The 24779-nt window shown below is 47.4% G+C and overlaps 1 protein-coding gene across 2 annotated transcripts in view; it reads left to right on the forward strand.

The window, feature by feature from the left end:
* LOC132588474 (uncharacterized) overlaps nucleotides 1-24779 on the forward strand; it is a 50044-nt gene that overhangs the window by 19931 nt on the left and 5334 nt on the right. The window contains exons 4-11 of one of the 2 annotated variants that reach the window (XM_060260868.1): nucleotides 184-285; nucleotides 4022-4219; nucleotides 7085-7644; nucleotides 11844-12150; nucleotides 16409-16625; nucleotides 19291-19421; nucleotides 21477-21587; nucleotides 22706-22900. In XM_060260868.1, the coding sequence (XP_060116851.1) occupies nucleotides 184-285; nucleotides 4022-4219; nucleotides 7085-7644; nucleotides 11844-12150; nucleotides 16409-16625; nucleotides 19291-19421; nucleotides 21477-21587; nucleotides 22706-22900 (1821 nt within the window). The remainder of the gene's footprint in view (nucleotides 1-183; nucleotides 286-4021; nucleotides 4220-7084; nucleotides 7645-11843; nucleotides 12151-16408; nucleotides 16626-19290; nucleotides 19422-21476; nucleotides 21588-22705; nucleotides 22901-24779) is intronic. The other variant, XM_060260869.1, reaches the window with a different exon arrangement.

The following is a 24779-nucleotide window of genomic DNA, read 5'->3' on the forward strand; positions in this document are numbered from 1 at the left end:
TTCGCACATACTCTGGGAGCCATCTGCTAGAACTGGGGCTGCCACCAAGAAGGCCCCAAGGTCTCACTGTGGACATCCTCAGTTTGAGAAATTAAAAACAGAACCGGTGGACCCAGTTGGCCAGATCTAAGTGGTTCATGGACCTTGTGCAGGCCGTTCACTCTTGATGTTTTATTCTGTCAGGTTGCCAGCAAGAATCCTCAGTGCAGCACAACATAGTAATGCTTCTGACCCAAGTCCTGGGTAAGCGGTGTGGCTGTGGAGTGTCCCCAGCTCATTTCAGAGGTAAGGTGGGCACTTTTTTTTTTTTAGGTTTCACACTTTGACTGCTGCATTTGAGACCGCTTCCCCACTAAAAAGTGAAGGAAATGAAAGAGGAGCAAGTGCTGGAATGAAGGGCATTGTCAAATTCCTTCCCAAATTGCTTCTAGGCTGAAGGATGTTGCAGTTACTTATTTGTGTGGTTCCAGAAGCTGTCTTGCACTTTTCCTACATGTATTCCATCTCTGTGTAGGACAGGGGTGGTCAAACTTGCTTAATGTAAGAGCCACATAGCATGAATGTCAGACGTTTGTTTGAGAACTGCAAGACATGAACATCTGAGAGCTGGAAGGAAGGAGGGCAAAGAGATGGGGGGAGGGAGAAGTGGAAAGCAGGGGTTTTTTTGTAGCTGGAACTCTTTTGCATATTAGGCCACACCCTGCTGATGTAGCCAATCCTCCAAGAGCTTATAGGGCTCTTCTTACATGGCCTACTGTAAGCTCCAGGAGGATTGGCTACATCAAGGGGATGTGGCCTAATATGCAAATGAGTTCCTGCTACACAAAAAGCCCTCGTGGAAAGAAAGCAACTTTAAATGCATTCTCCAAGCTGCTGGCTGGCTTGGCTCAGAGAAGTGATTTTAAAAGAGAAATACCTTCTCCAAGTTGGCCAACAGGGCATTGGGGGCTTTGAGAGCCACACAATATGTGTGAAAGAACCACATGTGGCTCCCAAGCCACAGTTTCGCTACCCCTGGGATAGGACAACACATGTACTAAAATGCCTAAAGTGATTTGTAATGCTACAGCTTCCCACTGCCCTTGTCTGCACTGGTGATATCTGTCAGCATTGCAGAAGTGTGAACAGATAACATGCACTTTGTTCTGGAGATGGGCAAAATGCATCCTTTCCTTTCCTTTTGTACCCCTAGAACAGGGGTGGGGAACCTCCGTCTTAAGACCTCGAGTTCATTTGGTGTGGCCCTCGGGGATTGCTGGATCGAACCAAGCCATGTGGCAACTTCCCTGGGGCCTGGATGGCCAGTGAGGATCGTGGGGCCCAGCTGTGTTGTGTAGCAGCCTCTCCAGGGCCAGGCAGGGATCACAGGGCCCAGATGTACTGTGCGGCAGCCTCCCTGGGGCCTGGCTGGCCGACCAGAATTGCTGCAGGGCCTGGAAAAGTTACTGTCACAGTTCAGTTTGCACTTGATTATCCCAGATGGTGTGGCCTAATATGCTAATGAGTGCGGGACCTAATATGCTAATATTAGGGGATGTGGTCTAATATGCTACTGAGTTCCTGCTGGGCTTTTTCTACAGAAGAGCCCTGTGTGAAACAATGGTGACATCAGGGGGTGTGGCCTTATATGCAAATAAGTTCCTGCTGGGCTTTTTCTACCAAAAAAGCCCTGGTGAAAAGCAAGACAACCTGGTCTTGCTCCAGGATGTTGTACGTGGCCAGTGGGCAACAAATGAGCCTCCTTTGATGACCCTAGAGGACCCAGTCTAAACTACCTGGCAGACTTGCTGTGAATCAGAATTGTAGAGTTGGAGAAGGACCTCTAGGGTCACAGCAAGTCAGCCAGGTAGTGTAGACTGAGAGAGAGAGTGACTGGCTGAAGCTGTGAGGATTTAAACCCAACTCTCCTCAGCCCAAGTCTGATGCTCTAACAAGGATGCCAGATGGGCTGCCAGGCCACCACATCACTTGAGTTGATGCCCCTGAAGTCGTCACAGGTGTTTTCCCTCAGTTCAAACTGGCCCAGGGATTTGGGACTTTTTTTTTGCCTTCCTCTGGGCATTGAGCAGGGCTCACTGTGGGAATTTTCCCTCAGTCCAGACAGGCCCCGGGATCCTGGAAATTTTTTGCCTTCCTCTGAGCATTGAGCAGGGCTCACTGGGGGAATTTTTCCTCAGTCCAGACAAACCCTGGGATCCTGAACGTTTTTTGCCTTCCTTTGGTCATGAAGAAGGGCTCACTGGGGGAATTCTCCCTCAGTCCAGACAGGCCCCAGGATCCTGAACTTTTTTTGCCTTCCCGTGGGCATTGAGCAGGGCTCACTGGGGGAATTTCCCCCCAGTCCAGACTGACCCTGGGATCCTGGACATTTTTTGCCTTCTTCTGAGCATGCCTTCCTCTGAGCTCACTAGGGGAATTTCCCCTCAGTCCAGACAGGCCCCAGGACATGGACATTTTTTTCCTTCCTCTGGGCATGGAACAGTGCTCACTGGAGGAATTTTCCTCCAGTCCAGACAGACTCTGGGATCCTGAACATTTTTTGCCTTCCTCTGGGCATGGAACAGGGCTCACTGGGGGAATTCTTCCTCATTCCAGACAGACCCAGGGATCCTGAACATTTTTTGCCTTCCTCTGGGCATGGAGTAGGGCTCACTGGGGGAATTTTTCATCAATCCAGACTGACCCTGGGATCCTGGACATTTTTTGTCTTCCTCTGAGCATGGAACATGGCTCACTCGGGGAATTCTTCCTCAGTCCAAACAGGTCCTGGGATCCTGGATATTTTTTTCCTTCCTCTGGACTCACTGGGAGAAGGGGGTGGGTAGGAATTTCCGGCATTGTTCAGGGGGTTGGACTAGATGAGCCTTGAGATCTCTTCCAGCTGGGTGTTTCTATGTTTCTGCTTAGTGTTGTCAGTAATCTACTGGGTCCCAGTCCTGGCTTCCACAGGAACACACCTCTGGCTTTGTAAGGAAATATGATGGCTGGCAGTTGGGAATCCTGCAGCAGCTGCAGGCAATAGTGGAAGAGAGCAAGGGGAGCAGTAAAGCTACTGGTGAGGACAGCCAGTATGGCTTGGCACATTTGATCAGGGAGACTTGAGTTCAAATCCTTTCTCTACAGTGGAAGATCCTTGATTGACTATAAGGCCAATCACACTCTAAGTCTGGCCTACCTTAGTTTTTTGTGCAGGGTGTGGTTTAAAATGGGGACGGGAAGGGTTATGCCTTCTGAGCTCCTTGGGGGAAGGGTGGAGAGGATAGAAAGATGGCTTAGAGGGCCAGGTTGAAGAAACTTTGAGGGCTTGTCTAGGCTGCTGAGGAACTGGGTTTTAGAAAGGAGAGGAGGAGGAGGAAGAAAATGGTGTTGGATTTATATCCCACCCTCCACTCCGAATCTCAGAGTCTCAAATTGGCTCACAATTTCCTTTATTTTTCTCCCCAACAACAGACACCCTGTGAGGTGTGTGGGGCTGAGAGGACTATCACAGCAGCTGCTCTTTCAAGGAAAACTCCTATAAGAGCTATGGCTGACTCAAGGCCATTCCAGCAGGTGCAAGTTGAGGAGTGGGGAATCAAGCCTGGTTCTCCCAGATAAGAGTCCGCACACTTAACCACTACACCAAACTAGCTCTGAAGGAGGAGGAGAGCAGCTGGATTTATACTCCGCCCTTCACTCGGAGTCTCAGAGCGGCTTACAATCTCCTTTTCCTGCCTCTCCTCACAACAGATACCCTGTAAGGTAGGTGAGACTGAGAAAGCTCTGAGAGGACTGCTCTTGAGAGAACAGCTCTGAGAGAACTGTGACTGATCCAGGGTCACTCAGCTGGCTGCATGCGGAGGAGGAGCGGGGAATCAAACCACTACATCAAACTGGCTGTCATACAGAGAACATACAGTTGAAAACATGTCTTTTTCCTTATATTTATTTATGCAAAGATGTATGGCCTGCTTTTTTCAGACCGGTGTTTGTCCCAAGTGGCTCCTTACTCAAAACACTCTCCCTTTTCCCTTCTCCTCAGATGCTGCTGTAGCTTGCGAGGGCCCAGACTTGGTGTTCACTGCTCTACTGATGGCCAGGTCAGCGGAAACACTCGCCAGCCTGCTGCAGGACTTCTCTCTCTTCCTGGAGAGCAAGGAGGTGATCGGCCTTGGAGAATGGAACGGCACAGTGGTGGCAGCATGTTCGAGAGATGCCAGTGTGACAGAAATGCCTCCAGGTAGTCACTGATAGTTGTGTGCCGGAGAAGAAAGTAGATGGGCAATAGGGTTGCTAGGTCCTACCTGGCTGCTGGTGGAGGGATCCTGGATCCTTTCTGAGATCTTCTTTTGCATAAGAAGTGACATCATCATGTTGCCAATGTTGGGGGATGACACTCTAGTTTTGGAGCAAAACGCTGTGGTTTGTTGTAGCTGATTTTACAATATTGCCGCAAAACTAGAGCATCTCTGTGCGATGGAGGTGATACGATGATGTCACTTCTAGGTGATGTCATCAAGTTACCTTTCAGGCCAGTTGGGGGAGGATTTCCCCCCGGTGGGGGTCCGGCAACCCTAATGGGGAGGCTTCTTATGGTGGAGCAATAATAAACTGGCAATGCCAGAGCTTGTCGAAGATAAGCTAAGGAGTGTGCATTACATCCACAGGGGAGTGCTTGCCAATCTCCAGTTGGAGGCAGGGGATCCCCTGGAGGCTCTCTCCTCACTAGAGGCTGACATGACTTCCAGGTGCACACACACTCACAAACACACACACATAAAAATATACAAAAAATACCAAACCCCGCCCCCACAGCTTACTCGCTAGTGGTTTCCTTGAACTTTTTTACCACTAGTGCAAAGAGTGAAAGGGAATCAAATGTTATATACGTCTAAAGAAACTTGTAAATGAAGCACAGTGTCTTGACAACATTCTAGAGTCTTGCATTCTGGTTGTCAACCAGTGCCATATGAAATCCACCCAGCTGCAACCCCCTTCTATTTTTTGGCCCTTACATTTATTGGATGTGCACAAAGGCTCTTAGCAGGGCTGGATTAACAATTAGGCCAAGTAGGCACTGGCGTAGGGGCCCCTGCACCTTTAGGGGCCCCAGGCCGACTCCCCACCCTCCGTTTCCCCCCTGCATGCAGCCCTTCCAGCCTGCACACTCAGCCAGCAACTGAGCCACTTTTTGCCCAGCTTGCCTGGTGTGGCTGCTGCTGGTGTCGTTGCCCAGTTTGCCCCTCTCTCCCTCTCCCCCGCAGCTTAGTAAAAAGGGCTTTTCAGAAGGTTCCTGCAGGCTGCAGTGGAGACCATGGAAAGGGGGTCGGGCGCTCTGAGATAATTTGCAAGGGCCCGCCAAGATTTTGATTGCCTAGGGGCCTCCACAGGGTTTAATCTGGCACTGGCTCTTAGGGAAGCATGACAGCTGGGACTAAATGGCTAGCAGCTGCCAGAAGCAGCTGGCGCATGGGTCTTGTGTCAAGACATGGCTGACCAGGCCACTCCCACTGTTTAACGCTGTCATATTTGGTGTAGAGTGACTTTCCATCTTGACTTGGGCATAAAATGCAGCACCATGAGTATACATAAATCTCAGACCCTGCTTCCCTCCCCATCAGCAAGTTTATAATACTTTAACATTCATGCTGGGGAGAGACAGCTAGAGTCCTGCATTGAATCACGTGAATTTCTTGCTAACTGTTGGCCCTCTGAATGCACGGATGCATCGATCGGCGTTGCCCCTGCTGTTTCTGAGCTTCGTGCTTTCGAGGTCTGGTTTGCACCTGGGGAGACAATAAGAGGGCCGCACGAGAATCAGAAGACAAAAAATAAGTCCAAGCCCGTTTCAACAACAGGGGGAATCTGCAATGTATTTCTAAGTATAGAAATAAAAATATATTACATATAATTACACCACTGAGTTTACATAAATAATGGTATAAATAAAATAAAAATATATTACATACAATTACATCAATGAGTTTTCATAGATAATGGTATAATTAAAATTATATAAATAAATGAGATACTATATTAAAGGACAAAATCCAGGTCGTAAAAAGTCAATCACATACAGAATCACAAGAGTTTATTCTGTCCTTGAGATTGCCTGAGGAAAAGAGAATGTATTTAAAGTTGCTTTCTTTCTATCTCTCCCTCCCCATCAATTTTTTCTTCCTTCCGGCTCTCAAACATCTGACATTCATGTCTTGTGGCTCTCAAACATCTGATGTTTATTCTGCGTGACTCTTATTTTAAGCAAGTTTGGCCACCCATGTTGCAGGTGATGTGACTGTCCTCTGTCTGAGACCTGGGAGAGCTGTTCCTGGTGAGAGCAGAGCAACCCTTGACACACCAATGCTCTCACTTGATATAAGGCAGTCTTGTGTGTGGTCATGTGCTCAGGTTCTTCATTTTCCCCATGTTAAAAAACTGCCCTGCAGGTTAAGATTGTGCCTGACATTAAAAAAGGTTTACACCTAGACCTTCATGACTGTGATAGCTTTCCATTTGCAGGGAATGACGCATGTAGGGGAATTTTGAAAAGTCTGGTCTATTCTGTCATCTTGATGTTCTTTTCCCCTCCCTTTGCAGTGTGTCTAGACCAAGCCCCAAGCTAAATAAAAAGTGAGACTAGATGAAGCAGCTCCGTTTTCCTCAAAGGAGCTGTCTCAGATTTTCTTCATATTTGACTGAGAAACATGCCTAGGGTTGCCAGGTCTGTGTTGGAAAATACCTGGAGACTTTGGGGGTGGAGCTGGGAGAGGGAGTGGTTTGGGGAGGGGAGGGGCTTCAGCATGGTCCAGTGCCCTAGAGCCCACCCTTCAAAGCAGCCATTTTCTCTAGGGGAGTTGATTTCTGTCAGCTGGAGATCAGTTGTAAAAGCGGGAGATCTCCAGGCCCCACCTGGAGGCTGACAACCCTAGAAGCATCACACTGTTCCAAACTACAAGCACATAGATCGCCTATGTGCTTGAAGTTCAGAACAATGTCTGTAACATTACAAATTGGCTTTTTTCAGTGGCATTTGAGAATCTCTAAATCCCAACCAGTGACTGAGATTGAGCATTGCCTAATAAGCTTGGTGTATTGGTCTTTAAAGCAGTGACGCCGGCAAAGCCAGGGACAACGAAGGAGTCTCCGATCGCACAGGTCGAGCTCCTTATCAACGAGGTGAATCCAGACAACCCTGGAGCCCGAGAAGATACAGAATATGTAGAGCTTTTCTATCCTGGATCAGTGTCCTTTGACCTCCGCAACTACTGGCTCGTCCTGTACAACGGCAAGAACAACTTGGCTTACATGGTGGTGAACCTGACGGGCCACCGTACTGACGATCACGGCTACTTTCTGGTGGGCAGTGATGGGGTGACCCCCAGACCCTCAATGGTTCTGCCCTCCAATACAATCCAGAACGGAGTGGATGCCGTCGCTCTCTACCACAGCGCCACTGCAAGATACCAAATCAACATGGGCTTGACCGACGAGGGGCTGGTGGATGCCGTGGTGTACAAATCCCGGGGCTCGGAAAAGGCCGAGAGACTGCTTGCGGTCCTCGCTCCGGGCCAAAGCGTCCTGCATGAAGATGACTCCTACAGCAACCAAGATGAATCTTTGAGCCGGTGTCACAGTCTGAGGCCTAGAAGCCATGACAGCTTCCAGGTAAGGAGCACAACACCAGCTTGGACTGGGAGCAGGGCTTCCTTTGCAGCAGGAACTCCTTTGCATATTAGGCTACACCCCCTTGATGTAGCCAATCCTCCAAGAGCTTACAGTGAGCCCTGTAGGAAGAGCCCTGCAAGCTCTTGGAGGATTGGCTACATAACAGGGGCGTGACCTAATATGCAAATAAGGTCCTGCTACAAAGAAAGCCCTGGCTGTGAGGCCCTCTACCTTCTCATTTGCTTGCAGCAAGCCCCATTTCAGGGGTCCTTGGCTTTTTTGATCCCGGGGGTGCCTTTGAGATCCTGACTCAGCATTAGGGGTGCCAAATGCAATTCAAGAAATATCTGGGGACTTTGGGGTTAGAGCCAGGAGACATTGGGGGTGAAGCCAGGAGCAAGGGTGTGACAAGCACAGTTGAACTCCAAAGGGAGCTTTGGCCATCAAATTTATAGGGACTACACATGTTTTACATGCCTTCCATCCATTGAAAATAACGGATAGGGGCACCTTATTTGGGGATCATAGAATTAGACCCCCCTGGTCCAATCCTTTTGAAACGTTTAGGGTATTTTGAGGAGAGGCATTGGATTCCCAGGTGGGGGCAGGGGATCCCCTGGTTTGGAGGCCCTCCTCCCGCTTCAGCGTCATCTGAAAGCAGAGGAGGGGAGGGAAATGTCTGCTGGGCACTCCATTGTTCCCTATGGAGACCGATTCCCATAGGGTATAATGGAAAATTGATCCGTGGGTATCTGAGGCTCTGGGGGGGAGGGCTGGTTTTTGAGATAGAGGCACCCAATTTTCAGCATAGCATTCATGTCCTGTGAGCTGCCCTGAGCCTGCCTTTGGCAGGGGAGGGCAGGATATAATATTATTATTATCATCATTATTATTATTATTATTATTATTATAAATACCCTCTACCTCTCCTCTAAATACCCTCCAAGTTTCAAAAAGATTGGACCAGGAGGTCCAATTCTATGAGCCCCAAAAGAAGGTGCCCCTATCCTTCATTATTTCCAATGGAGGGAAGGCATTTAAAAGGTGTGGGGTCCCTTTAAATGTGGTGGCCAGAACTGCCTTTGGAGTTCAATGATGCTTGTCATAACCTTGCTCCTGGCTCCATCCCCCCAAGTCTCCTGGCTGCACCCACCCCCCCAAAGTCCCCAGGTTTTTCTTGAATTTTACTTGGCACCCCTAGCAGCTGCTCCCTCAGCAGGATCCTATTGCACACAAGCAGGCTTGGAGGGAGTGAGGTAATGCAGGGGTGGCCAGCGGTAGCTCTCCAGATGTTTTTGCCTATAACTCCCATCAGCCCCAGCCATTGGACATGCTGTAGGCAAAAACATCTGGAGAGCTACCGTTCGCCACCCCTGAGGTAATGGTTCGACTTCTCTGCTGGAAATAATGTGCCTTCCCCGCTCCCCACACACACATATACTTACCACAAAAAAAAAAGTAGCTGCCTAGCTTTGAGTACAAACAAAAACGAGAAGAGAAATCACATGAACAACAGGCAAACCAAAAACCTTTGGGGGTATATGTGATCCAAAATTGCTACATTGTAATGTCCATATAGTATATCAAAATCTTTAATAAACTGGATGTCTCATAGAAATGTCTCTCACAGGTATGGTTCACAGTAGAACAAATATATCTTCAAATCCCCAAAATTGTAGATTGCGACAGCATTGTTAACGTGTGATTCCTGTTTCATTCATCAATTTCTTCAGGCTTGGGATTTACTAAGAAACCCAGAAATTAACCTGGTGCTCAATTTTTTTCCCTTTCCATGGGACTGCACAATTTTATAGCCTAGTAATTTTGGATCACATATACCCCCACAGGTTTTTGGGTTGGCTTTGAGTATAGACTGGTGGTGTAACCTGTAATCCCCCCTTCCTTTACTCAGGAACTGTCCTTGCAGCTCCTTCCTTGGCATTTGCTGTGTGTCCCCCTTTCCCCACAGAGTTCAAGGTGGCCATTTATTTCTTTGGCTGCCCTGGAGAGATAGTTTGGTGTAGTGGTTAAGTGCATCAAACTCTTATCTGGGAGAACCGGGTTTGATTCCCCACTCCTTCATTTGCAGCTGCCGGAATGGCCTTGGGTCAGCCATAGCTATTACAGGAGTTGTCCTCGAAAGGGCAGCTGCTGCAAGAGCTCTTTCAGACCCACTTACCTCACAGGGTGTCTGTTGTGGGGAGAGGGGAAGGTAAAGGAGATTGTGGCTGCTCTAAGACTCTGAGAGTCAGAGTATAGGGCGGGATATAAATGCAATATCTTCTTTTTCCCCATCACGGTCTATCCTTGAAAGAGTGAACACACCATTTTTGCATATGCCAGGAGAATCAGAACAGTCAAATGCATCTGTTTACATTTGCTTTGGGTGTTGTGTCTCAAATCCTTTCTTGGGACCAGACAACTGCCAATTGGGGTGTCTAAATCTGGCATGCAAAGCAAAGGCAAATGGGGAGAGGAACTATGGGAAGATTAACAGTGGAGAAATATTATCTCCCCTCCTACCATCCAAAATATCATCTGAGATACAATTAGCTCGGGGGGGTTGAGTAGGAGGAGCTTTTCCTTCTGTTTTCCTTATTCCTCCCACCTTTAATTGACATTTGACTCCCTTATTCCCTTTAGGGTTGCCAGGTCTGACTCAAGAAATATCTGGAGACTTTGAGGGTTGAGCCAGGGGACTTTGGGGGTGGAGCCAGGAGTAAGGATGTGACAAGCACGATTGAACTCCAAAGGGAGTTCTGGCCATCACATTTAAAGGAACCACATGCCTGTTAAATTGGAAATAACGAAGGATAGGAGCATCTTCTTTTGGGGCTCATAGAATTGAACCCCCTGGTCCAATTTCTTGGAAATTTGGAGCGTTTTTTGAGGAGATGCACCAGATGCTAGTCTGAAAATCTGTTGCCTCTACCTCAAAAAACAGCCCCCCAAGCCCCAGATACCCACAGATCAATTCTCCATTATACCCTATGGGAATTCGTCTCCATAGAGTATAATGGAGTGCCCAACAGACATTTTCCTCCCCCCTTCCACTTTCTGATGACCCTGAAGTGGGGGGAGGGCCTGTAAACTGAAGGATCCCCTGTCCCCAGCTGGTGATTGGCCACCCTAATTCCCTCCCCCCTTTAAGTGCCCTCCAGTCTATAGCTACTTAAAGGGCAGTGAGCATGCTCAGTTCTCAGCATACCATAGAGTTGTTATGAGGATAAAATGGAGGAGTGAAGAACCACATATGATGTCCTGAATTCCTTGGAGGGAGGACAGGATAACAAACGATTAGATTGGCCTGGAGGCTGCTTAATCACTTTAATCCGATCTCAACCTAACTGCCAAGGACGTTCTATAGAAGGGGGGATCATCACTGAAAAGGCCCTGCTCTAATTTCTGATTTCCTCCAATGATGGAAACTCAAACATGGTTTCATTTGTTGGGTATGGGTTCAAAGGTTTCCTGGAACTCGATTGTTTATGTTGTACAGAGGAAGCAACACTCACTTGGCAGCCAGCTTGTCTTGTGCAAGCTCAGTCCCCGTTTTAACACAGTAGTTAAACTTGACTTTGAAAGAAACATTTCAAGCCTCTGAGCTGGATTTTCTTTCCAAAATCAGTCTGGCTAGGTTCCTGGAAGGGCTTCCTTTGCAGGCCATTTTTAGGATCTTTGGACACCAAAATGTTCTTGATTCTCTTTCTAGCCAAAGGGGAAGCTGGAAAGCTTTACTGGGCAATGCATCTGCTTTTACTGGGCAATGCATCCGAGCCTGGCAAGGCAGTGTTGCATAACTGAGGAGAGATGGTGCCTCAGTGGTAGAGCATCTGGTTGGTAAGCAGAAGGTCCCAGGTTCAATCCCCAGCATCTCCAACTAAAAAAGGGTCCAGGCAAGTAGGCATGAAAAACCTCCGCTTGAGACCCTGGAGAGCCGCTGCCAGTTCTGGGTAGACAATACTGACTTTGATGGACCCCTGAGGGTCTGATTCAGTAGAAAGCAGCTTCATATGTTCATATATGTTCAATAGATTGTCAGAGTGGGAAGTCCAGGTTGAAATGCCTGCTTGTTCTTGAGGTTTTACTGGGTGTTTTTGGCCACCAGGAGAAGAAGACCATGCGCTGAGCTTCACAGAGGGAGGATGGGAGAAAAATGTCACAGATAGTAAAGATATGCATGTGTGTCTGTGTTTCAGGTGACGGCAATCACGCCCTCCCGTGAAAATGCCTGTCCGCCTTCTGACTCCAATTCCACAGAGCTGGTGGTGCACAACAATCACTCTGTTTTAATCAATGAAGTGGGCCTGGCTAACTGTTCGGTCCCTTACTGGTTCATTGAGCTGAAAGGGACACCCGGCGGCAGCTTGAAAGGATATTCCTTGGAGTTCTTCTCTAGCCAGGACCACAAGCCGTACTCGAGTATCCCGCTGCAGGGCACATTTAGAAGCGATGGGCTGTTCATCCTCCTCTCAGAACAACAGTCCAGGCCTGGAGAGGCTCACGGTATGTTGCTGGGCAGGCGCACAGATTTTGCATTGGTGTCACATGTTGAGTTGGATGCAGAGGACAGCGACGAGGATGATCAGGGGCCTGAAAACCAAGCCATGTGAGGAAAGGCTGAGAGATTTGGGAAGGTTCAGTCTGGAGAAAAGGAGATGGAGATCTTGCTTCCCCCCTTCTTTTATGTATTATCTGCAATGCTGCTGTCTTGTAGTAGTTTAAATCAATAAAACATTTTAAAACTGAAAAGGAGATGGGGAGGGGGCAGGATTGCTCTCTCTTGAAGGATTTCAAGGGCTGTCATTTAGAGGAGGAGTATAAATACCTAAATTTGTGCTTTTTATGCTGTAATACTTAAATATATTAGCGCTATTTAGAGGGCCTGAGTTTGATCCTGGCGGAAGCTGGGTTCAGGTAGCCGGCTCAAGGTTGACTCAGCCTTCCATCTTTCCAAGGTCAGTAAACTGAGTCCCCAGCTTGCTGGGGGGAAAGTGTAGATGACTGGGGAAGGCAATGGCAAACCACCCTGTAAAAAGTCTGCTATGAAAACGTTGTGATGCGACAGCACCCCAGAGTCGGAAACGACTGCTGCTTGTGCATGGTCCCCTGTCAACCTTGAGCCCTCTACCTGAACCCAGCTTCTGCTGGGATCGAACTCGGGTCATGAGCAGAACTTGGACTGCAATATTGCAGCTTACCATTCTGCGCCACAGGGGACTTCCTTTACCTTTATTTAGAGGAGGAGCAGGGACCTGTTCCTGTTGACAGCAGAGGCAAGGACTCATAATAATGGGTTTCAATTAAGAGTGGAAACGGCTGGATATTAGAAAGAACTTTTTGTTCAGCCATGGAGTCAGCTGCCGAGGGAGGTGGTGAGCTCCCCCTCCCTGGCAGTCTCTAAGCAGCAGCTGGACAGCCACTGGTCAGGGATTCTCTAGGTTGATCCTGCATTGAGAAGGGGGTTGGACTAGATGGCCTGGATGGCCCCTTCCAGCTCGGTGATTCTGTGATTCTATCACTGGTCCCCTGTGTGTGCAGAGCCACCTCTGTTGGGCTTGCTGCCAGAGCACATGTGTGAATAGTTCAGCCAGGGCTTTTATTTGAGCAGGAAAACACAGAAACGTAGTTCCGGCTGGCTTGGTGTCAGGGAGTGTGGCCTAATATGCAGATGAGTTCCTGCTGGGCTTTTTCTACAAGAAAAGCCTTGTGCGGAACAATGTCGACATCAGAGGGTGTGGCCTAATATGCAAATGAGTCCCTGCTGGGCCTTTTCTACCCCAAAAGACCTGAGTGCAGCCAAGCAGATAAGGCGGGTCTTTTACACCTGATCAGTGCTCTTCTTCCCACTGTTGGGCTGTGTGTGGATTGCATGGGAAAGGCCCACCGTGTTGGATCTGCAGGCTGCGGAGGGGGGAAAGTGTTCCAGGTCCCCATAAGGCAGAAGGCCACTGATGAATTAGGATCTAAGGTTAGTGGACAAACAAGGCTGTGTCATCTGTCCTTTGGCTTCAAGGCAGCGGCTTACAGTGTCAAATAGGAAGTGTACATGATGCCTAGTGAACTGGCATTCATAGTGGTTAAAGAATTTCACATTGTTAAATACTGTATACTGAGCTATTAGATTCAAGTCCAGTAGTACCTTAGAGATCTACAAGATTTTTGGGGTATAAGCTATTGAGAGCAGGGCTTCTTTTTTTTGTAACAGGAACTCTTTTGCATATTAGGCCACGCCCCCCTGATGTAGCCAGTCCTCCTGGAGCTTACAGTAGGCCCTGGAAGAAGAGCCCTGTAAGCTCTTGGAAGATTTGTGCATTAGGGGTGTGTGGCCTAATATGCAAAGGAGTTCCTGCTACAAAAAAAGACCTGAGAACAGGGGTGTCAAACATGCAGCCCTGGGTCCAAGTCAGGCTCTCAGAGGGCTCCTGTCAGGTCCCTGAGCAACTGGCTGTCATCTGCTTCCTTCTCCCTCTCTCTTGGTTCTTTTCGCATTACAGCTTGCTTTTCCAGGCTTGCTCAATTGCACAGGAGCTATAGAGCAAAACTTCTATTTTCTCCATTGGCTGAGGCTCTTCCCTTGGGGAGGAGGGGGAGAGGGAGAGCTTGCATTGCCAGGGTCTCTCAGTTGCACAGCAGAGCTACTGAGCCAAGCCTCTCTTTCTTCTGTTGGCTGAGGCTCCTTCCCCTCCTAGACCCCTGGGGAAGAAAGGAAAAAACCTGAGTTGCTTTTGTCCAATTCCCTGGATCCCATGGGAGAGATATAAAGAAAGCACTTTTAAGATCAAATACTAATGTTTTAAGGATGTTTTATTTAAGTTTTAAAACCACTTTAATTGTATTTGTCTGTGTTCTTTATAAAGTTTATATCTCTGCTGCCTGGCATTACATTTTACGGCACACATAGCCCAGTCTCATTTATGTCAGATCCCGCCCTCATAACAAATGAGTTCGACACCCCTAGTCTAGAAGCTATCTGGAACTGGAATGGAAGTTCTCTCACCCGGCCTGTGTATCTGGGCCATAGAGGGGGGTGTCTTTTTGGTTTTTCAGGACTCTTAATCTATTTATTGTGATTATTACAATGTTTGGGCCATAATTTGTTCTTTACCAGCTCTGAACCAGTTTTCAGGGAAGGCTGTTATTTAAACTGAACCAGATTTCCATGGGACTTGCCATTTCTTTTTAAACAGAGTTTAGATTCTCTTGCACACGGGTGTCAAACATGCGGCCCCGGGGGCTGAATCAAGCCCTCGGAGGGCTCCTATCAGGCCCCCAAGCAACTGGCTCTTGTCTGCTTTCTTCTCCCTCTCTCTTGCTTCCTTCTACATATCAGCTTGCTTTGCAAGGCTTGCTCAACCGCACAGGAGCTACAGAGCAAAATCTTGATTTTCTCCATTGGTTGAGGCTCCTTCCTCTTCTGGTCCCCCGGGGAGGGAGGGAAAGAGCCAGAGCTTCCTTTGCCCAGTTCCCTGGATCCCCTGGGAGAAATACAGAGAAAGCACCTTTAAGACCAACAAGTGCTAATGTTTTAAGTATGTGTCATTTTAAGGGTTTTTTTTTTTTTTAAAGTTGTGTTTGTCTGCATCTTTAAACAGTTTACATCTCTGCTACCTAATCTTAAATTGGTACACACATGGCCCAGCCTGACACGGCCTGGCCTGGCCCGACATGGCCTGGCCTCTCAAGGTCTCATCCTTGTCAGATCCGGCCCTCATAACAAATGAGTCAGACACCCCTGCTCTTGCATGTTGTCCCACCAAACTTGCATGTTGTCTCACCAAATTGCTCACTCAGATCCATTTATGCTAGCTGTAAACAGAAAATGTTGCTACTCGAACAAAGAGTGCTTGCATGCAAAGCCAAATGGAACATAATTCCTTGGAATACAAAGCGCTGGTCCTGGTCCATCTGAGGTCATACTTTTGGATCTCTGTCTCTACCCAACTCTCTTGTAGGCAACAACACAACACATTTCTTTTCACTCTGCTTGTTAACGAGAAGATCAATCTTTTAAATTGTTTTATCCAGAGGGCTCTTAGGAGGATCATTCAGGCAGCCATATCAATTATGCTTCTGGGGTTTAATAAACAGGCAGGTTTTAATGGTGGTTGAGTGGAATTATTCGACGTGATTTTATTTCGGGTGCTGTGAGCTGCCTCAAGCAGCACTCTTAAGAAGTCAGAGTGTCACACTACGATCTCAAGAGACCCAAGTTCAGATCCCTGCACTGCCATGGAAGGATGCCAGGTGACCTTGGGCCAGTCACACTCAGTTTAACTTACCTCCAATACTTCCACTAAGCTGTAGAGCCGGGGTGTCGAACTCATCTGTTATGAGGGCTGGATCTGATATAAATGAGGCCTGCTTGGGCTCCTAGAGATCCAGCCAGCCCAAGCAGGCCTTGCTCGCCTGGGGCTCTCCTTGGCCACCCCCCCCCCCCAGTCAAAAGGCCAGCAAGCCACCCGCTGTTGAAAAATCACATAAGAAGTGGAGAAAAGGTGGCACAGGCTTCTTGAGGGGTTAATAAGGGCTGCTGGGTGTGTAGCAAAGCTCCTGGTGGCTGGCAGGTTGCCCACTCTCCTAATCCAGGAGATCTTACTATTCAATGGACAAGGTAGGTGGGGAGGAAGAGGGGCAACTGTCAGGTTCAAGAGCTGTGCTCCTGTGAGCTCCTGCTGAATCTGAGGCCTGCCAATTCCTACTCTGCTTTTCCCCCTCTGCATTGCTTGGCTGTCCCACCGTGCTGTCCTATTTGTCTTTCCAGATCAGCTGGTTCCACCCTCCGTTTGGAGCAACCTTTCGGCACAGCAGCAGTTCCATGCAGTTGCGGTGACCAGCCGTGCGCGGCAAATACATAACGGCACTCCAGCGACCGGGCAGAGCCTAGAAGATGTGGTGACTTTTACTCTGAAGTCTAGTGCCAGCCAAGGACGTCTGGGTTTTCTGGGACCAGTCCACGTTGTTTCTAGCACAGGAGAATGGTGAGGGGGCACATGACTTGGAATGCAACAAAGGTCTTCTTCACTATCGCACACATATAGTGGAGAGCCAGTTTGGTGTAGTGGTTAAGTGCTCTTATCTGGGAGAACTGGGTTTGATTCCCCAGTCCTCCACTTGCAGCTGCTGGAATGACCTTGGGTCAGCCATAGCTCTTGCAGCAGTTGTCCTCGAAAGGGCAACTTCTGTGAGAGCTCTCTCAGCCTCACCCATCTCACAGGGTGTCTGTTGTGTGTGTGTGTTGGGTGGAAATAAAGGAGATTATGACTGCTCTGAGACTGAGATTCAGAGTGTAGGGCAGGATATAAATCCAATATCATCATCTTCTAATTAATTCTTCTAATTAATTCTTTTTCTAATTATTTCTTCTTCTAATTCTATTGCACTGTTGGTAGGGGCTGACTGGAGAGTATCAGTTGCTTTGGTTTTCCTTCTAGAGTCCTGTAAATAGCGGGGTGGTTTCTGTTGTGGGGAGGGGGGGCACATTGGGATTGAACCGTGATGGAAAAGGGCTGTGTGGCTTCAGTAGAATCCAATTGGTGTGAAAACCAGAGTCAAACCATGCTGCACAAACGGAAGAACATGTGTGTTTATAACAAACATCCATTAGCAATGTGCTGCTTTTTAAAAAGGCCATTTTGCATTCGATCGCTCAAGGATTCACTGGGCCGCTCAACAGTCTTTGGTAACCAATACTTCTTAAGAAACAAACCAGCCCGATCTTGTCAGATCTTGGAAACTAAGCAGGGCTGACTCTGGCTGGTACTTGGATGGGAGAGCTACAAGGAATACCAGAGGTGGGAGGCAGGGGCAGGCTTGTTTCAGCCCTCTCTCTGAATACCCTCCAGGCCCCCAGTAGGGGTCAGTCACCATAGGTCACCGTGACTTCCAGGTACACACACACAAAATACCAACAAGAAGAAGAAATGAACCTGAAGGGCTGGAGTTGAACCTGGCTCTGTTTTCCCATGGGGCCCTATGTCAGACCCAGAGTCAGGGAAAAGACAGTTGAAGTTCAAGATCTTTATTCCAGCTTCATGGGCATACACATGCGTTGTCGGAACTGACCTCTCTGTCAGTTCCCCCAATTTATAAACCTTTGCCCTGACTGTTATAATTCAAGCCAAAGTGCACCACATGAAAGTGGGGGTTTTGCGTGAGGTTTTTGCAAAGCTCTCATCACCACAGGTGCTCACTATCAGTTCATGGTTTGCATCTCCTCCAGCTCTTTGCCCTTGGTTACCTAGCAACTAGCTAATTCCCAGACATACCACCCTCTCTCTAGCTAAGCAACAAGTTACAGTTATATCAAAGGCATGGCAAGCGCAGCATAGCATTGAAGCACAGCATAGCATTATACAATTGAATACACATGACAAGAGGAACAAGATGGAGTGACTCTTGACACCCTGTACAGGGTACATTGGGCTCCCTCTGTCTTTTGCTGCATCTCTTTTTTGTAAGGGACATTTCTGACCCAACATTAGAAAGAACTTCCTGACCGTTAGAGCGGTTCCTCAGTGCAACAGGCTTCCTCAGGCTTCCTTGGAGGTTTTTAAACAGAGGCTAGATGACCATCTGACAGCAATGAAGATCCTTTTAATTTAGGGGGAGGTATTTGTGAGTTTCCTGCATTGTGCAGGGGGTTGGACTAGATGGCCCTGGAGGTCCCTTCCAACTCTATGATTCTATAATTCTGAGATCTTCAGCCCCAGGTCTCAAGCACCAGTGGTATATTATTGTTGGGATTTGGAGGAAGCCCCACTCCCATGATGCTTATTCTCAGACATTAAGGAGAACTGGGGACCATGACCTCTTCCTCTTGTAACCAGTTTGGTGTAGTGGTCAAGAGTGGCGGATTCTAACCTGGAGAACAGGGTTTGATTCCCCATTCTTCCTCCACGTGCAGCCAGCTGGGTGACCTTGGGTCAGTCTCTGTTCTCTCAGAGCAGTTCTCTCCAGAAATGTTCTCTCTGAGCTCTCTCAGCCCCACTTCCCTCACAGGATGTCTACTGTGGGAAAAGAAGGCAATTGGAAGCCGCTCTGAGATGCCTTTAAGTAGTGATGGGTGGGGTATAAAACCAGCTCTTCTTCTAGTCTGAACACAGTGCCCAGAGAAATCTGAACCAGGCTCAAAGATATGTTTATATTCAAGGCTTTTTTGTAGCAGGAACTCCTTTGCATATTAGGCCACACACCCCTGAGGTAGCCGATCCTCCAAGAGCTTACAGGGCTCTTATTACAGAGCCTACTGTACGCTCCAGGAGGATTGGTTGCATCAGGGGTGTGTGGCCTAATAGTGTGTGGCTGTTGTGGACAGAAATAGCAATTAAGACTATGGAAATGTGTCTGTTATCAAAACCAAGGGGAGACTTCTCAAGAAAACTTTCACAGGTTGCAAAAACAATCAGACAACCCCCTTCCCAGGTAATTATTCAGGATCAAGCTGTAAACAAGAACAAAAAGCATTCACCCACTTAGACTGAGGGCAGCAGCAAAGTACCGTATATTTGAACAGTGATGAGAAAAGTGATGAGAAAAGTGAGCAAGTATGGTATGGTGGGAATTCCCTGGCTATTGCTGTTTTGCATTGGGAGTGTTTGCTAGCAGCTGTGGTTATTAATGCAGTTTATTGTCTTTCTTTCCCAGGCCAGTATCCTTGAGCCGCTGTTCTTCTTGCAGCACTACCTTTGCCGTCTCAGAAGCCACTCCTGGCTCAGAGAATAGGTGTCCCCAGGAGTCTCTTTCTGTGGTCCTTGGAATATGCCTGCAGACACCCAGTAAGAGAAGCTTTCTTCCCCCTATTACAATGGAAAGAAGGTTTAGAACAAGGGTGGGCAAACTGTGGCTCTTTCACACATATCATGTAGCTCTCAAAGCCCACACTGCCCGGCTTGGAGAAGGCATTTGTCTCTTTAAATCACTTCTCTAAGCCAAGCCAGCTGGTGGCTTGGAGAATGCATTTAAAGTTGCTTTCTTTCCACCTCTCCTATCTATTTGCCTTCCTTCCTTCCTGTCTTGTGGCTCTCAAACATCTGACATTTATTCTATGTGGTTCTTACATTAAACAAGTTTGACCGCTCCTGTTTTAGAAGGATCTTGAGCAACTTGCTCATTTCCTCAGAACTGATAAAATGCATCAAATCTGTACAAATATATTTTCCTAATTTAGATTATTGGGGGGGGGGGGTTTCCTGTATTTTTGGGGGGGTTGTGTGTGTGTATGAGTGCACCTGGAAGTCATGTCAACCTCTGGTGACTGACCCCTCCTGGGGGCTTGGAGAATATTCAGAGAGGTGGCTGAATAAAGCCTGCCCTCCCCTCCCAACTGCTGGTATTCCAAGGAGGTCTCTCATCCAAGGACTTGCCAGAGAAGAACCTGGAAGTCATGGTGACCTCTGGTGACTGACCCCTACTGGGAGCCTGGAGGATATTCAGGGAGGTGGCTGAATAGAGCCTGCCCCCACCTCCCAACTGCTGGTATTCCAAGGAGGTCTCCCATCCAAGAACTTGCCAGAGAAGAACCTGGAAGTCATGGCAACCTCTGGTGACTGACCCCTACTGGGGGCCTGGAGGATATTCAGGGAGGTGACTGAATAAAGCCTGCCCCTGCCCTCCTGACTGCTGGTGTTCCTCAGAGGTCTCCCATCCAAGGACTTGCCAGAGAAGAACCTGGAAGTCCTGGTGACCTCTGGTGACTGACCCCTACTGGCGGCCTGGAGGATATTCAGAGAGGTGGCTGAACAGCGCCTGCCCCTGCCCTCCTGACTGCTGGTATTCCAAGGAGGTCTCCCATCCAAGTACTTGTCAGAGTTGGTCCTGCTTATTTTCTGAGATCTGACAAGATCAGGCTTTCCTGGGCTATTCAGGTCAGGGCAATTGTTTTTTAAAATGTTATTTTGTGCTTGTAAGTTCTCCACCAGCAGAATTCTCCACAGGCCCTTTTGTCATCATGCTAGTTTTCTACATGGAAAGGCTGCTAGTTGGAATGTTGGCCTGTATCAAAATCTCTGTACAAATTCACACGAGAATGCTCTTTGACTCCCCACTGTCAGATTTAAATCAGGCCTAAATTTCCCTCTCTCAGAGTAGATTTAAACAGAACCAAAAAGTTGGCTTTGGTTCTCTTCCACAAACTTGTGCAAAACATATCCTTCGCCCTTTTACAAGTAAAGTTAAACGGTGCCTTACAAACAACAGTTATTTCAGTACAAGCTGTGGCCAGTCACAGACATATTGAAATAAATGTTTAAGGTAGGGTTGCTAAGTCCAATTCAAGAAATATCTGGGGACATTGGGGGTGGAGCCAGGAGCAAGGTTGTGACAAGCACAATTCTGGCCATCACATTTAAAGGGACCACACACCTTTTAAATGCCTTCCCTCCATTGGAAATAATGAAGGATAAGGGCACCTTCTTTGGGGGCTCATAGAATTGGACCTCCTGGTCCATTCTTTTTGAAACTTGGAGGGTGTTTTGCGGAGAGTCATCAGATGCTGTGATGCAAATTTGGTGCCTCTACCTCAAACAACAGCCCCCCCCCGAGCTCCAGATACTCACAGATCAATTATCCATTATACCCTATGGGAATCGGTCTCCATAGGGAATATTGGAGTGCCAGCAGTCATCCCCCCCACTTTCTGATGACCCTGAAGTGGGGGGGAGGGCATCCAACCCGGGGGATCCCCTGCCCCCACCTGGGGATTGGCAACCCTACTTTAAGGTGCCCCTGGACTTTTGCCTTATTTTGCTATTGTGACCCCTTTGCAATCAACTGGGCATAGACTTAGCCTTTCTGTCATCCAGCTGTCTAACTCCTTATCTACCTCTGGCTAGACTGCTCTCTATGGCCTCAGAACCCCTTGATGCTGGCTGGTCTCCGAAAGGCGCTGGCTGACTCCATGGAGGCGGACTGTTCTTGTGGCATCTGTCCATGTTATTTGCAAGGTCTGTATGAAACTCATCCATCAAGCCAGCCTTTGAGACTTGCATTTGTACCAGGCAGTTTGTCTTCCTGTGAATATGCCTTTATACTGAATCAGAAAAGAACCGTGGAAACAGTGTAGAAAGCAGAGAAATACAAGCACACCGCTGTGCAAGAGGCTGCTGTTGTTTTCTGGAAATCTTTTAAATAAATTCAAAAAACCATATCTCTTATTAATCGATTGTATAGGATTATAATTAATTATCTGGCCAAATGAGAAGGCTTTTCCAACAAAATAAGTTTATAGAAGATCTTTGCTCTACAGCTAGAGGAATCTTTGCTGTGATCCAGTTAGACTGTTCCCACATCTCATTGTTGTGGGTGGTGATGGGAGAATGTTTTTTGTAGCAGGAACTTCTTTGCATTTTAGGCCACACCCATCTTGTCAAGCATGAGATTTCAAAATAACCAGTCCTTGGGTTTTGAAACAAAGTTAGGTTTATTGATAATCCATGTGGCTCATTCGAGCTGAAGATTGGGACTGATACTTTGTAACACTAGAATACAAGCTTTAAAATGGCACATCAAAGGTTCTATAAACAATTCTACATTCACATGTGAAATTCACACTCTGGGTTCCTTATCTCTATTGCGGCTAGCGCATCCTGGGTTCAGGCCTTGCTCGGCCTGGGAACAAGTCCCAGGAGGTCTTATCTTCAAAGAGGACATTTCTGCATCTGTTAGTAAAAGCAAAAGAAAAAAGATGGGGGTTGCTACTTTGATGTGCTCACATTTTAACTTTGGGTTAGTAACATTTCTACCATCTGAATTCTCTATCATAAGAATAACGATTCTAAGGTCTGATTAATATAGAAGGAGTTTACAATGCTTGACACATCTGATGTAGCCAGTCCTCCTGGAGCTTACAGTAGGCCCTGTACTTAGTGCCCTCTAAGCTCTTGAAGGATTGGCTACGTCAGGGGTGTGCAGCTTAATATGCAAAGCAGTTCCTGCCACTAAAAAAGCCCTGTGTTTTGGAAACCTTAATACATTAGGCCCTTTTTGGTTCTTGTTCTGGGTCCAATATGATTCTACGTCTTTTTGCCCCCACTCAGCCTTTGAACCATTTTTCTTTGCGCAGGACTGAATTTCACCTGTTTCAACTCCACCTTGAAGCTCTCCGGTCAGCTGTGGGCCAGGTCATCGAAGCAGCTACAGTGGCTCAGCAAGTGGCAGGCTGACTTCCCCAGGAGCTCGCACCTTTTTGTGGTGGACGGAAAGCTGCTCAGGTCGAGACTGTCCTGCTTAGCTTCAGACAGGATGGTCCAGTCTGAAGGTGAGCAGATGGGAAACTTCCCATGCTAGCATAGGGGTTAGCAGGGCTTTTTTTTTAAGCAGGAACTCCTTTGCATATTAGGCCGCACCCCCCTGATGTAGCCAATCCTCCTGGAGCTTACAGGAGGCCCTGTACGAAGAGCCCTGTAACCTCTTTGAGGATTGGCTACATCAGAGGGGTGTGGCTTAATATGCAAAGGAGTTCCTGCTACAAAAAAACAGCCCTGGGGGTTAGAATGATGTTTTGTGTTCCCCTCCATTTGATCCCTTGATCCTGTGCAGTTAGAAGGGAGCTGTGTCTTTTCCCCCAGCAGTTTTTTGGGATGTAGCAACCAGTAGCAATTGGATTGTTTTCTCTGAAGAACAGTTCCAACCACCATTCAGCTAAATCATATTGCTGCTGCTTCATGAGGAATTGCACTCGAACTTGCATGTGTCAGATCATAATATACAACATAGATCCAGAGGAATTATCTGTGTTAAGTCTGTTGCTTCAAAATAGTAAAGAATCCAGTAGCACCTTTAAGACTAACAAATTTTATTGTAGCATAAGCTTTTGAGAAACACAGCTCTCTTCGTCAGATGCTCTCATCTGACGAAGAGAGCTGTGTTTCTCGAAAGCTTATGCTACAATAAAACTTGTTAGTCTTACTGGACCCTTTATGGATAAGCAAGACAGTTTTAAAATTTAATTTCTGGATAATGTAAGCCTTTACTTACACGCTGCAATTCAGTTTTAAGAAATAAAACACTGTATGTGAAACTATTTTCACTCTCTTCTTTCTCCGAGAATAGAGGTATCAAACTCATTTGTTACAAGGACAGGATATGACATAAAGGTTACTTTGCTGGGATGGGTCAGGTGTGCCATAAAAGGTACTGGAGATATAAACTTTATAAAGGACACAGGCAAACCCAATTAACAATATTTTTTCTTTACTCAAAATACAAACAAAAGCAATTGATTCCTAGCCGTGAAAGCAATTGATTTACTGGAGAACCCACAAAGGCCCCAATAAATATATTTAATTATATGCAAGACTAGCCTTTTTCCATAAACATTTCCATACATACCAGTTGCTTCCCAGTAAGAGTCCTATAGGGGTCAGTTCCAGCCCTCAGGCCTTATGTTTGACACCCCTGCCCTAGAAGTTTGACTGGCATATCCCCCAAATACACATCTCAGCCTTGGCTACTGGATCTTTCCTAAGGAAAGTAATCTTTGCTGCCCAGTTTATTCTCCCAGGAAGCTGGAGACTATTGATAGTCACGTCCTTAACATGCTCAAAGACAATATTTGTGTGGCCAAAACATCACAAAACAGCAAGAAGCTTCTGAGTTCCACAGTAGTCTTCAGGCTGAAATTCGCCCAGGTTAAAGGAAGTCAAGGCAGATAGATTATTAATTCCAGTTTCTTCCTGGAGAGCCAGTTTGGTGTAGTGGTTAAGTGTGCAAACCAGGGCTCATTTTGTAGCAGGAGCTCCTTTGCATATTAGGCCAAACTCCTTGTATGTAGCCAATCCACCAAGAGCTTACAGGGCTCTTAGTACAGGGCCTACTGTAAGGTCTTGGAGGATTGGCTACATCATGGGGGTGTGGCCTAATATGCAAAGGAGCTCCTACAAAATGACCCCTGGCGCAGACTCTTATCTGGGAGAACCGAGTTTGATTCCCCACTCCACTTGCAGCTGCTGGAATGGCCTTGGGTCAGCCATAGCTCTTGCAGGAGTTTTCCTTGAAAGGGTAACTTGTGTGAGAGCTCTCTCAGCCTCACCTACCTCACAGGGTGTCTGTTGTGGGGGAGGGGAAGGTAAAGGAGATTGTGAGCTGCTCTGACACTCTGAGATTAAGAGTATAGGGCGGGATATAAATCCAATATC

The sequence above is a fragment of the Heteronotia binoei genome, chromosome 20 (assembly GCF_032191835.1).
Source record: "Heteronotia binoei isolate CCM8104 ecotype False Entrance Well chromosome 20, APGP_CSIRO_Hbin_v1, whole genome shotgun sequence".
In the NCBI taxonomy this organism is placed as follows: Eukaryota; Metazoa; Chordata; class Lepidosauria; order Squamata; family Gekkonidae; genus Heteronotia; species Heteronotia binoei.